The sequence below is a fragment of the Centroberyx gerrardi genome, chromosome 4 (genome assembly GCF_048128805.1).
Source record: "Centroberyx gerrardi isolate f3 chromosome 4, fCenGer3.hap1.cur.20231027, whole genome shotgun sequence".
In the NCBI taxonomy this organism is placed as follows: Eukaryota; Metazoa; Chordata; class Actinopteri; order Beryciformes; family Berycidae; genus Centroberyx; species Centroberyx gerrardi.
The window spans coordinates 12,259,033-12,274,129 of NC_136000.1; the positions used below are offsets into that span (position 1 = coordinate 12,259,033).

The 15,097-nt window shown below is 46.0% G+C and overlaps 1 protein-coding gene across 1 annotated transcript in view; it reads right to left on the reverse strand.

Moving 5' to 3' along the window:
- Positions 1-15,097, reverse strand: part of reln (reelin) — a 97,946-nt gene that overhangs the window by 55,085 nt on the left and 27,764 nt on the right. The window contains exon 3 of the mRNA XM_071897550.2: positions 4,248-4,386. Coding sequence (XP_071753651.2) covers positions 4,248-4,386 — 139 coding nt within the window. The remainder of the gene's footprint in view (positions 1-4,247; positions 4,387-15,097) is intronic.

Below are 15,097 nucleotides of genomic sequence, written 5' to 3' on the forward strand. Positions count from 1 at the left end.
AAAAGGGAAACTTTAACCAAAATTTAATTGATTATTTGATTCTGTGATCGCCATTGTGATTGAAGGACACGTGCAACTGAAGCTTTTGTGAAAAAGCAGCTGCACTTATACTTTCCAGCCCATTCTGAAATGATTGCCACCTGCTACAGTCGTCATTGTTAATGGTCAGTTTTCTACATGGATTCATGCTGGCTGAGAGCACTTATGGCCATGCCCTCTCTAGAAAAGCGCACCTGACAACAAGTGTCTCTGAAAGCCCTCAGTGAGGGCATGCAGCTGGGGGCCAAGCCAGGCTGTGTCAGTGTGTAGCAGCGGAGGGTGGTCAACCACGTACAGTAGTGTGTATCTCGTCAGCTCTGTGCTCACGGAGGCCTGACTACTGTGAACAGATGGCAACATCAACAACACAACAACACCCGGCATAATTACAGCCCAGGAACCGTTCCTTTTCAATTACAGCTAACGAGACAAGAGGCTACTTCGACGCCCGCCCGCCTTCTTCGCTCTAATTCTATTTCTCCCCCCACTTACTCCTACAAGTGGCTTCAATCAGTGCGGGGCTCCATAGAAGAGCTGCAAGTAAAGCAGAGACATAGAGACAACAGATATGCATATGTTCAAAACAAATGCATACCCACAGACATGCACACACTTACACACACATATGAACACACATACATACACAGCATGCCATGACATAGACACACAGTGTGCCATTAGATCCGCAGACGTCCCTCTCCTCGGGGGACACTTTGGGAGGGGGGCACACATGCAGTAATTAAAGCAATCTCCAACCCAGCAGCTGTCTGAGTTCCACAGGGAGACAGCACAAAACACAGCAGCTCAAAAACACCACACACACACACACACAAGTTCACGCAGTGTAGCACCTACACATGGATACACGCACGCAGGCAGGATACAAACACGCAGACACACACACATTCTGTAGCACCCATACAGATGGATGAGTTACTTACAGTATAGTGCTTATGCTGTTTGCCTTTGTTTATCTAAGAAGGTGGCTGATGTTAAATATAAACCCTCAGAACCCAACACACACACACACACACACACACACACACACACACACACACACACACACACTACTGTGCTGCTTGCCTTGAGGCTGTGAGAGAAGCAGAATAAAGGCAAAGAAAGGAACAGACACATCAGTGCATCTCTGCATGCAGTGAAGGAAGCTATTAACCATTCTCACCTCTGCTAAGTGCAGCAAAGTATTCAGTATAGTATCTAGTGGTGTGTACTGCCATGACTGAGCAAGAAGAATGAAAAGTGGAGCACATCTGTGTTTTATGCAATAATGAAAGCTTGTCATGTGTTGGTCTGCAATTTACGTGTTAGACAGAGTTTGCTCCCAGACTATGGCTGCACTGTGATCAGTGTGGGTCTCACTTCTGAGTGTGTATCTAACTGCAAAATTGACTCTGAATGTGTTTGATCAGTGCACTCTGATGTAGGAGTGTGTGTGTGATCCCTTCTCCTCCTCCTCCTCCTCCTCCCCCTCCACTTCCTCTCCTCTTCCCCTCCAAGGCCTCCCCTTCTCTCTAGGTGGTAATTTACAGCCACCCAGCAAATGAGTTCTTCCGGAGGCCCACGTCACTGCACTCTATCACACTCCTGCTAGTGATCTGTTACCAGGAACACTCCCACAATATCGCCCATAAAACTGCTCGCCGGCTCCATATTAATGCAACGGCGGGCCGGCTCCAGCCCTGTGAAGGACATGGGGTGTCTGTGGCTTTAATTTAAACACTCATGGACACTTCTTGAGGAACGTGCTGGGAGAATGGCCTCAGTATCATTCAGGGCAGGGGCGCTAGACAAGGGCAGGAGGTGTCTGAAGTTCTAGTGGAGAAATATCCATTATCAACAACATTCAAGACAAATGTCATTTCTGTTGCACCCCTACCACCATATTTCTTCACTGCCTTGTCTAACTTTAAGAGTTATAGCAACTTTTGCTATGAAACTGTTTTTCTTTAGCCTGGTTCCCGCCCACTCTTCAGATTCAGAGAGTCTGGTGTTGCTCTAGTCAACGGCTTGTTCCCGCTCAATCGAGCCAATCAGCGCCTTCGTGGGCTGTCTAATCAAATCTCTACCTCAAGAGCAACAACACTGACAACTCAGAGTGGATGGTGCTCTGGCCTTGGATGCAGGGGCCTCGTCTGATGAATTTCAAGTCAGGTCACTGAAGGTGGGGAGGGCAGTCTTGGAGACAGGGTTATACTGGTGAAGATGAGAGCTGTGAACTGGAAAAGGGTTTGGTGCAGCGAGAGTGTATGTGTGTGTGTGTGGAGCAGTCTTCAGCCAGCTGGAGTGTGACTGGCTGACTTTGATAAGGTCAGCCACAGGGGCCCCTATTGTCACAGTCAGGGCCCCCTGCCAACCCCACTGTCATCTGCACTGGCACACTGCTGCTCCATGGTCTACACACACACACACACACACACACACACACACACACACACACACACATGCACACACAGTACATGCATGGACACAAACACAAATACACACATACACTGTGGAAACACACAATGCTCAGAGGCTCACACACACTCAGCTGTAAATGTGTTTGCTGGCAGACAGAAAAGCCAGTAAATCTGTTTGGCTCAGTGCTTATTGTCTAAATGGCAGCTCTACTTCAGCAAGAATTCCCTGGCTGAATCCCTTTCCGTCAGTCTGTCCATAAAAGTCTCTGTTTGATAGTCTATCATGTCCCTCCAGGAATTCATGGAGGGCTTTTTGTGAGTACTTCCAAAATGTTGAATTTAGTGGCAGCTTTTCTGGAAAACTGGTAATTGTTAAAGGTCAAAAATGCAATGACTTGCTTGCAGTTTGATTTGACTATTTGAGCATTAAAATGCTATGATGAGGATGATGATGATTACATTTTTCAATTTCATTTTCAAAGAATATTGGGGCTCTCTTTTACCCCAAATAACCCCAGTCAAATTTACAACGCTTGTAATATTTGTGGGTTAATTTCTCAAAGATCTTAGGATGGCAAAATCGACAATTTCAGGGAGAGTCTATCAGTCAGTCTGTCTTGGTAACTTAGTGCCGTGCTGCCGTGACTTTGCATGGGGCAGAGTTATTGGAGTCCTCCCCTTTTCCTCTACGCCTCTCCAGCAACAGCTGCTAATTGCATTTTGACTGATTATCATCATGAGGCTGTAAGTCACCAGCCAAGTGAACTAGGGAAAGAGAGATAGAGGGTGTGTGCAACAGATAGAGATGGAGAAAATGATGAAGTGCAAGATAAGACAGAGGAAGGAATGAAAACGGGACAAAGGAAAGAGTGAGAGACTGTGCTCCAACTTAGCTCAAATCCTCCATGAGCCCGTCCAGCTACATCTTTTCAGTTTCAGGGGGCACACCATGTACACAGACGGGCAGACAGACAGAAAGCTAAATCACCTGCTCACAGTCCCTAAGCAACTGTTTACCATCCTGTGTCTGTTGCAGTGGGGACAGAATCACAGTAAAGCCTCCAATGGAACCTTTGGGACTGTAGAGAGTGGATAACCGGCCCCTTACTGACGCCCTTCTCTCCAATGTCATATTTTAATAGCATCATGTGAAGCTTTGATTGAGAGGTTTTCTATCCCATAATGACTGTGTGTGTGTGTGTGTGTGTGTGTGTGGGGTGTGTGTGTGTGTGTGTGTGTCCTGTCCCATATTGTCCCAGTGGGATGGGTGGATCTGGTCAACTACACACACATTTTCCAACGAGAAGAGGTCCAAGCCCATTGAATGAGAGGATGGGGATATTTCCGTTCATTCTGAACAGGGTGAACACACACCTTCAAACATGCCCCTGTGTAAGGCCAAGTCAGGCAAGGTAATAAAGACACACCCATGTGCTTACACACACACATACACTTGTCCCCGGTTTAACCTCTTTTCCGTCATCATGCATGCTTGTCCTGACCGGATGGCCTTTCTAACATCCTCTCTCTGGCTCCAGCAGAGAGGACTCCGCCCCTGATATCAGCTGATAATTCTCTCTCAGGCTTACTGGGCCAGCATGGGGACACACAAGGTTAACGGATGTTATTGTTCCACTTTATGACTTCCACGTCGGAGTGAGACGCGTGCTGTGATCAAGTGGAAAGATCTAGTTTGGCTCACGAGGTCGCTCATCTGCAACTTCTCCTTCTCATTCTATTAGTCACTCTCTCTTCTTCACACACACACACACACACACACGCACGACTTACAGGAAGTTGACACAGCCAGTGCCGGGCGGTGGGGCGATCCAGACGAAGCTGAAGCTGGTGGAGGGCTGGTGGCTGACATGGGACGCCACCACGCTGCACACAAACTGGGTTCCGCCAAACTGCCGCTCTGGCATCACACCTGGTGGAGAGAGGTGCAGAGAGTGTGTGAGGGAGAGACACGAACAGAGACAGAAACAGTTGGGAGGCTCCTAAGAAAGGTGAAAAACTGCTGAAGAAATCTTTGTCATGATTCAGAATCAGAATAAGAATTAGAATCACATTATTTGTCAAAATGTACAGGAATTTGTCTTGGTGACATTAGTGCTGAAACATATTGATAACTACTGCATGTACAGTACATATGTACATACTGTATGTACAGTACATAGTGGCACACATGGTACAAGGGCAACAGGACTTCACATTCAGTGCAAGATAACAGTGGAGGAAATACAATAGACAGTAGACTACACATATAATTTGATATATATACTGTACATCTATACATTTAGCATTCTGTAATTACACTGAAAGTCTACACTGCAAGTTGCTCCAACATGTTTTAGATTCAGATTTAGATCAGTGGGCTTAAGATTTTCTCTGTGTATACCTTAAACTCTGCACTGTTCATCTTGCCTTAGAAATACAGGATTTTCAAAAAAAATCCTCTTGAGGATGGAGTAACAGTGTACTAAAAGGGTAACATGTAAAAAGTGTCAAGCCACATCTGCACCGTGTTGCTAGAAAGTAATGCTTCACATAGACAAGTCATATTTTCCAACTGACCATCATTTTCCCCCTCATTCTCTTCCCCCTCTTTTTTTTTTTTTTTTTAGATGCAAAGCACCTCATGGATCCAGGAAGTAATTCACTCACATATCCATGAATTCTCTCACTCACAGTTAGCCTAACTGCCCCTAGTGGCTGTTAGGAGGCATGCACACAGGCTGCTAAAACTGTTTGGGAATTTTGGATTCGGTTCATAAAGCACAGACAACAGGATGCAAAACAACACTTTTCTTAACTGAACCAAAGAGAGTAAGGTAGAACAACTCAATACATCTCCACGATTTACACATCCGAACACTTCATTGAAATCTGCAGACCTTACCACATTTATTTATGGCAATGAGCAACAGCCAGCTGCTTGCCTCGCATCTATGACACCGTGTATCCTTATTCTGCTTTCATTGCTTCCTCCCTCACTCTCACTGTTCATCCACCTTCCCTCCTTCGCTCTCTCTTTTTTCCTCTCTACCTCTCTCCTTTCATCATTCATCTTTCTCTGTCTCCTCCCTCTTTCCTCCTTCCCTGTGAGCTGACACCATGTAACGGTGCTCTTATTAATGACGGGCCGTGTCCGGCTATGATTGCACCGATGGAATGACATCATGTCACACAATCTTTCCTTCATAACACAGAGGGCAAGGGCAGGACACCGCTGGCCTCCATCAATCACAGCACAGACATTCAGAACAGTTTAATAGTTTACTGTAACAAGGCGTCTAAACTTCAAATTAAAAACTGCCTTAACTATCACACATGCAAACACCAGTTGGACACGTACACACACACACACACACACACATTGTGAGGAACATAAAATTCAAGTCCTCTAGACAGAACATCTGTGCATTTTCAGAACCCTACAACACCAAGTCAACATGGTGTGGTCCAATGCACAGAGAGTGAACACATTCATCCAGTTTAAAAATGCATGCGGTGCTTCATCTGTGCATGAGGATGTGCTCTGCTGCTCTTACATTAACCTCCAAACACAATCCTCTCCTCTCCTCTCTATATATCTGCATCAGTCACTGAGAACATAATCGGCAGTGATTAATGGCATAACATTGGAGTTTCAATATCCTCCAAATCTATCTGCAAAGACTGTGTGTGTATGTGTGTGTGTGTGTGTGTGTGTGTGTGTGCGTCTGTCTGTCTATCTGGATTTTTTAATCAGAGAGGAGGTAATTCACATCAAAAGTTTGGTTGCCAAGAAATTATTTAAAGAGAAATTGACCTCACAGATTACATCAATAAATATCCACAACAGTGTCAACTGCACTGCTTTGTGTGTATATGTGTGTGTGTGTGTGTGTGCGAGCAAGAGAGAGAGAGAGAGAGAGAGAGAGAGAGAGAGAGAGAGAGAGAGAGTGTATATGTAGGTTTGCACGATTGTACAGTATGTATGTATGTGTACACCATGGTACAAGCCTACATATGCACACTCTCACACACAGTTGCACACACGCATACAAAGAAACACAGACACAAACAAGTACTCATTGCACACGCATTGAGTCAGTGTGTGTGTGTGTGTGTGCGCGCGCATGGTGTGTATGCCTAGTGTGTCAGATTTACGAGGTGTCGGGCAGAGCAGCCTATTACCATGCTGAGGAGCTGTTGGTGTGTAACAACAGACTGAGATGTAATCACCCACTAATAGTAATGCTGTTCTCCAATCACCTCGGCTCCAGCCTCACTGCTTAATGGCCACGATTTACTGTTAAACAAACACACACACACACAAAACACAAAAACACACACAGAACCCTAAGATGTAAGCACCATAATCATCACTACAGATTACTGTGCAGGGTTATAGCGATGTTGTTAGCCTGAGTGACTAAGATCCCGTCAGCACCCTATCTTTACCCCCAACATGCTGAACGGCAGAAATTGTTTCTGCGCCATTCTTATATAGCACTTAGGGTAGCACGCTTTCACATTCTCATACATCCTTCTCTCTTTTTAACCCCCCTCTGCCACAAAACACACATCCACACACACACACGCGCAGTCCAAGGCTGCGATTTCCCGAACAATTCCATTGCTGTCACATGCCATGCAATTACTGCCCCAACCAAGGCAGTCAAGACACCAGCTTTAGCGGTAAGTGTCCAATTTTGTGGCAGGAGAAGAGAAGGGAAGCGCTGTGAGATTCTCTCACCACTCTGCCATGGTGCAATTTGAGAATCCCTGCAGATGTGCATAATACAAGCTTAGCTCTGCATGGCCATGGAAACACTATCTAGACAGTGGCAAAGAGAGAGAGAGAGAGAGAGAGAAAGAGAGAGAAAGAGAGAGAGAGAGAGAGGAGGTGATGGAGGTGAACGGACCAAGCAGAGGAGATATCAGACAGGAGAGAGTGAAGGGCTGTGGCCAGTGTGGACAGCAGAATATAATCAACAATTATACAGAGGAATGTCTAACTTTACAGTGCTGTCCAAAAAAAATAAAAAATAAAAAAAAAAACTAGCTCAAACCCCCTTGGACAGGGAAGCCTACCACATGGCTTTTGTTAATCCAACCAAGCACTCAATGTTATGCAGAGTGGTTTTGCATTTACAATGATGACACAATCTTGCAATACAACCATTACTAAATTACCAAGGGCTACTGTATCTCCTGTTCAAATAGGAAAATTAACAAATATTAGGAGGAGCGGAAACAGGCAAAGAATTGAATGTTTGAAAGAAAAAACGAGTGAGAGAGGGAAAGAAAATACAGTGGGAAAATGACGGAAGGAAAGAGGAGAGAGAGCAATAGGGACAGAGAGAGAGGGAGAGAGGGAGGAAGGGAGAGTAGAGCAAAAGAAAAGCAGAGAGCGGTTAGGCTAGGGTGAAGATGAAAAGGCAGACTGATGCACTCCAGGACACAGCGGCGCTGGGACTCGACACCGCTCACAGAATTTCTATTCCCTCTTGCAAAATACACTCAGGCGTAAAAATGCAAATAGAGAACTAGTCCCTTTCATGTCTGGGTGTGGAGAGAGAGAGAAAAAAATCACTATTATTCAATGGGATCCAAATCCCAAATGTTCCAGTTAAGCAACAAGCTGTAGTGGAACCAGAGAAAAAAAAACAAAGAGCTCCAACGTGCCTGGCTCTGTCCGGGGAGATGAGCAGAACAAGTAGAATAGATCAGGAGAGAGAGAGAGAGAGAGAGAGAGAGAGAACGTGAAAGAGGGGCTCTTTAGTCTTTGTGAAATGCAAACAGATAACAAAGCCCTTCCTGTGTCCTTACACACTGGGGTCATGCAAACTGCGAAAACGATTCATCAAACGACTTTTCGCTCAGTCGATCTCAGAGTTCTTTTATCAAATGCATCCAGTATTCCACAGATGTGACAGATGTCACGTTGCAAATATCCACACACTTTGACTTTGCTTTGCCTTTTTGTTTGCTTTCCAGTCAGAATCTCTGCTTGGTTCATCTGTTCTTCATAATCTTCCTCTCACTCTTAACCCCCAACCCCCCTTACCCTTCTCTCACTCTAATTACTTGATGCAAACTTGTTCATTAAAAGCCATAGCTGTTGGCACCTGTTCATTGTTCTGGAAGTGAGAGGGAGAATCTTCCTATATATCTTGGGGATAGGCACAGCTTACCCTCTTAATAGAGAATGTATGAAACTTTTGAAACTTCTTTAATGTGTATTTTTTCTTATCCCTGTCCAATAAAACGAGTTGAACAAAGAAGGCATGGTCATTTATTCTACTCAGGCAGGCAGAACTTGACTAACCATCCTTCCTAATGAGCTGACAATGACAAAAGTTGTAGCTGGGGTACAAGAGCCACCGGTGATGCGTTCATGTTACATGTTAGATTAGTATCGGCAGAGACGGCTTCTAATTCAATAAGCTGCCTAAAGAAGACCTTGGGGGATTGTTGCAACCACATATCCACACTCATATGCACGCATGCACAGACACGCACGCTTGCATGCACACGCACACACACCCACACACCCACACAGTTCTTTCACATGCAGATTTGGCACTTATGAGCTGTCGGCAGTGATTAATGGCAAGGGAAGATGACCTGCTAACTCCCACGGTATGGCTGGGCATGGCATGTTTCACAAATATGAACACGCACACACAAAAACACACACACACAAACCAGTAAGCGAGCACATTAACCATGCACAAGCACACACACACACACACACGCACCCGCAGAAGCACACAGATACGCCTACGCATGCACACCCAGGCATGCCCACACACACACTCACCCTCACACACAGAAAACCAGGAAATGGGTGTGTCAGGATTTTAAGGGTCATATGCTGTTGGTTGTAAGACTGACACCTCAACATCAATCTCCACTGGTAATTGTTCTGAGTTTTTAAAGCACCCCGTAAAAAGGAAGTGGGAGGTTGACCGGCTCTTGTAATTCATATTCAGTCTTCCCTTGTCTGCAGTCAGGAAGAAATCTCCATATTTTTCCCTTCCGTCTATTGTTGTTGCTGTTGAATATGTAAACACTGCCACTCACATCCGTCTCTGTCCTCTTCAACATCTCTCTTTTTTGTCCCAGCCTGTATGTCTGTCTTTATCTCTCTCTATCGCACTTTGCAAAGCTAATGAGTTTTCCACAGCCAAGCTCGAAACAAGTCAAATAGATGGAGAGAGAATTCTCACCGATGGAGCAGATGGGCGATCGGTGGCTCAGCCTGGCAGCGACTTCTCTCTGTAGGGCCAGCGGGGGCCAGTCTAACTGGCATTAGCATAGATAGTGAGGCTTGGTGGCAGAGCCGCGAGGAATGGACGGGCACCATTTAGACCGAGGTGCACATTTTACCAAATTCATTCTGGGTTTATAGACGCCATTTGACATCTGGTCAGTATCAAAAAGCTGTTAGGCTTTAGACTCACTCCAAGACTGTCCTTCAAACGGCAGCCGTGACTGGACTGGAGAGCGGCGTCCTTCTGTTCAATGGGAAACCATACACTTTAGTTTAATTGTCTGTGCTTTATTTTATAGTATGTAGCTGGGTAAATGATTTTTGAGACAGCAACTTTGTGTGTTTTTCCTACTAGATTTCTGCTTTCCTTCTTCCTGTTGCTAGGGAAGTGTTGATAGGAAGGGAGTGGGCTAATGCCTATATCCAAAGGGCTGTAGTGACTCTGGTAGGCCTAATGTTCTGTGCCTGAAGGGTAAGAGAAATCATGGGTCTCTGTGAGCTTGTTGTTACCTCTGCCTAAGTCTGGAGAACTGGCCCAGCTTCACCTTGTCACTTCACTGCAACCATCATTGCTAATGAATTCATGCACAGATTAATACAAGCACACGCACATGAACATGAGCGCATACACATGCAAAACACGCACATCTTCATACATGACAATACAATAAGGGCCGTGCAACCCTATACACCTGCACATACACACACAAAAGCACCCACAAACAGGACATTAAAATGTATGCGTATGCAGAGTGATTTGCTGGGAGTGTTCATGAAAGCTCTGTGAAGTTGTGTTATGTGCTGGAAGGAAATGAGCTTATTTGATTTTGTCTTGGGGAAACTCTGTATTCAGTGGTGGAATTCATATTCATCTCCCTTCACTATGTGCTTTTTAATTAAACAGAGAAGTGGGGCTCATTTAAAAAACACAGATCAATGTTTATGATGCACATCTTTTGTCCTCCAGGCCTGTTGTGTGCATCTGTGATGTGTGTGTGTGTGTGAGTGTGTGTGCACGAGTACTCAGTTGGGCCGACGATAATAGCCTCATATCTGGCTATCATTCTCCCACTTGCTCAGACTTAGAAATTCAATGCATACCACCCCAGATAATTTGGGGAGCAGGCCCATTAAAGGCTCATATTTCATGTGGTAATTCTTAAATCCTGTCATAAACTTACTGGAGCATTAACATGTGTTATTAAAAGCCTGTGAATGTATGGGAATCTGTCATAAGCCAGAATAATGCCTCTGTCAACATGTTCCAAGAGAGGGCCACACAATGGCAACATAAATGATACATCACAACAGTACTGACAGCCTGAGTAGGGACCCCATACGCTTTGTGGTGCTGAATGGTCCCGTACTATGTGTGGGTGTATGTGTGTGTGTGTGTGGGTGTGTGTGTGTGTGTGTGTGCGCCTGTTGTGTTGCATTCATCCCTTCTTCCCAATACCATACTCCACTGGTCAGCTGGACCACAGCAGGGTCTCAGAGCGCATGACAACGTAACCCTGATCTGCCATTGGATGAAACAGGCATCCATCTCAGCATCTGCCAATCACTCTGCCATGGAGATGGGTTGGCAGCGCTGTGGTGATGGCAGGGGTCCGGCATAGTGTTGCCAGGAGGAAGCTGTGTGTTAATATGGGTGGTGAGAGATGCCAGTGGCAAGGGGGAAAGGGGTAAGAGACTCTGTGGGAAAATGTGAGGGGGGGGAGATTTACCACATGAATGAAAGAGAGTTCAGCTGGCAGTAAAGGGCACCTGGAGGTGTGTTGATGTGAGTGTGTGTGTGTGTGTGCGTGAGAGAAAGAGAGAGAGAGAGAGAGAGAGAGAGAGAGATAATGTGCATATGTACATGTTTATATATTTATGTTTTTCCATGTGTGCACATGCACGTACAGTGCGTTCAATTGCATGTGCTGTGATGGGAGCCATTTGTTTGTGTACAGTTGAAGTGTATGTATGCATGGCCTGGCTCTAAACACCAGATAGTTGACCAATTTTGCACATATGCATACATTCACAGAACAATTGCTCTTTCATTTAGGCTTCCATTGTATCTCACCATCCGTCATCCATCATCCATAACCTCCTGAGGGCAAGGCCACACATGTGCACACACACACACACACACACACAATGCTAGGGCTCATTGTAAGCTGCCATGACAGCTCTAACCTAACAGCCGCGAGAGAGAGAGAGAGAGAGAGAGAGAGAGAGAGAGAGAGAGAGAGAGAGAGATTGGTTCAATGGTCTGTTTCACACATTCCTAGCCAAAAATAAACTCATAAAGTACAGTACACAACAACATGGTTATACATGAACACATTGATAATTGTGGATTTAGCTACAATATCCCCTAAATCTGGCTTTCCATACATCAAGACCAGTAACTGAAAACTAAAATAATACAGAAAATTAAAATTTCGTGAATTGCTGGAAGCTACATATTACTTGCTTTGAATGATCAAAAGCTACAAGCCATACAAGCATGAATGATGAATGGAGTACAAGAATACTACTGGAGCATAATATACCCTCCCCGAACTAATGTGTCATAATTGAAATGAATGCTTGTCTGAATTATGCAAGTGTTGTGTGTTTCGAGCCCCGCCCTGTATGATAGATGAGAGTTTTATGTCTCCGCACAGCTCTGCCATTCATCTCAAAGACACACACAGAAACATAAAGGCACACACACACACAGGCACACACACAAACATACACAAACACATGCACGGTCAACACCATCCATTTATATTGCTCAATACACCATGACAGCTCAGGTGGTTCTTTAAGAGTGAAGCTGAGGAACACAGTCCTGTTAAAAACGGGGTCCAATCCCAGGCTCAAGATGGGTGCGTTATGTAAAGCCATCAGGGTGAGGTGTGAGTGAGAGGCCTAATTGGAGTGACATAGCTGGGCCTGCTGAGTGCTGGTGGAGTGAGGCCCGTGGAGCAGCACCCAGGGGAGGACAGCCCGCTCCGTGCCCCAGGACCAGCTTACCATGCTGGGTGGCAAAGTCAGCCAACCCCCCCTTCCCCATCCCCCTTATCCTGGAGCACCCATCTCTCCTTCCAACCCTCCATCCATACATACGTCCATCCATCAGTGAAGCTCATGAGTGGCTGCCTGCTGTGGGTGTGTGTCGTTGTAGCTTGGCAGGCACACACTACGGCTTTACCGGCAGGCGCCAGGGCTAATTTGATTTTTAATTCGACGCGACTCCTCGGCTAATAGTTTGAGCTGCGGATTAATTAATCTGATTTGACTTGTGCTAATTTCTTGCACCCACATCCCTGCTCCCCACCCGTCAACACGGCAAACAAACAAACCGGTGAGGCCTTGCTCTCGGAGGCGCTGTCCTGACACACATGTTGAGGACGAGAGATGGAGACCTGGGGCGACAGGTGAGGAGACAGTGGCAGGCCTGGGGAAAGCATGGTGTCTCTGCTGCAATTGTATGTGTGTGAGTGCGTGCGTGTGTGTATGTATCTAAATGTGTTTATGGAGGGGGCTGGAGAAGAGCCTGGTTTGACAGAGCATTGCTGGGAGGCACTGAACTAATCACGGCAACAGCCTGGCTCTCGTAAGGAGGGCGAAACACAGAGAAGGTCACCAACTACTTTCTCTGCCAAAATATGGGTCAGAGTGGATCTGGGTGAGTTGCTCACAGATAACTTATGTAAAAATGGGCCAGGCGTTGAAACGCCAACACTCCTGTTCTTCTCTGAGGCTTTTAGAGTATGTAGGGCCAGATCCAGTCAGGGGCCTACAGGGAGAAACCAATGGAACCGCTAAGCTTCTTCGTCTCACAGAGTCAGAGAGAGCACTTCCAATGTTTCTAATACTCTCTGCCAGGGAACTTTAAAAATGAATAGACCTCAGAGTGCAGCGTGGATGGCATGCACTTTGTCGAAAAGACTTTGTAAGAACACTTTCTCTCAGTTTCCGCTCAAAGCGCACAGATGCCCACACATTTGCAAGGTGCATCTGGAGGTATAGATTGTGTGGAGTTTTATATCACAAAGCAACAAAGGCAAATTTCAAAGGCAGCTTGCCTCTGTGTTGAAATGATGCAAACCCACTAGTGTTCACAGAAATGTGTCAAACTGAACAGTCTTTGAGTCAAAGCTCTCTCTGTCTTTCTTCTATCTTTATTTCTCTCTCCCCTCCCGTTCTCTCTGGCATGTAACCAACCTCTCTGCATGGCAGAAAATAACAGTGCTCTGCTCGAGAGAGACCACACATGGGAGAAACAGCCTACGCCTGCTGCTCTCTCCTGCATGATAAAAAACTGGCCAGCATCTCACACACCACTTTGAAATCTCTATCGCAGTCGCTCTAGCTGCTGCTCTCCCCTCTTTTTGCTCTCTCTGTCACCCTGGACCTTTTTACCATACATTGGGATGCAAAATACACAGGCAGCCAAGGAAAAAGGCACTGCAATGCTCAGCATGTACATACAAATGCATGCGTGCTCTCACACAACACAAACACACATACACATGCAACACATGCACATACACGCACACACATACACATTCAGTATGCACTAACACAGACACAAATGCACACATGCATGCACGCACAGGCACACTTACTGTACACCTGCACATATAGATGTAAACACACCTAGGGAAGCTGTGGGAGTTCAAAGACGGGACTATGTCCTCCAAGAGAACTAGTGTACATTAAGTGAAGCAGCAAATTCCCACCAGCACAGGTCTACCATCACACCTGGAGGGCAAGACCCACGCTGTTAGAAGGGATGTATGGTGAGCACTAATGCACCAGACCAGGGATTGCTGTGGGTCTACCTCCAATTAATAATGGATGATGATCTATGCTCGATGAATTCTTTGAAGGTGGGGTTGCTTAGGGAGGCTATGTGCGTGGAGAAGCTACATGACTTGTGATGCATCATCACCCAAGCATTCCTCTGGACTCTGAGAGCACCCAAATGTTGAGCCACCTGTTAGCGGCCTCGAGGCGTTGTGGGATTGGTGGGGGAGGGAGCGGCGGGCAGCGGAGGGACACAGCAGAAGCTCAATCTGGGTGTGAGGGGTGGAGGTCCTGTGCGCGCGCCAGCGATGCAGGGAGATTTACAGCGAGCCGACCTAGCCGATCTTGAGCCTGATCTAACGCCGTGCTGCAGAGAGCACAAATCACCTCCCATCCATAACCCTGCTCCTGACAACTCATTTCATCTTCAGCGCTAATGAATTCATCATCAGCTAGTGGAGGGATCAGCCTTTGGGTGCCTCAGCCCTGAGCAAAGCAGGAGTAATGGCTTAGATACAAGTCATCATCATCATTATCAACATCACCACTGCCACCACCGCATTGCTTCTGCTTAGCCTGTGGT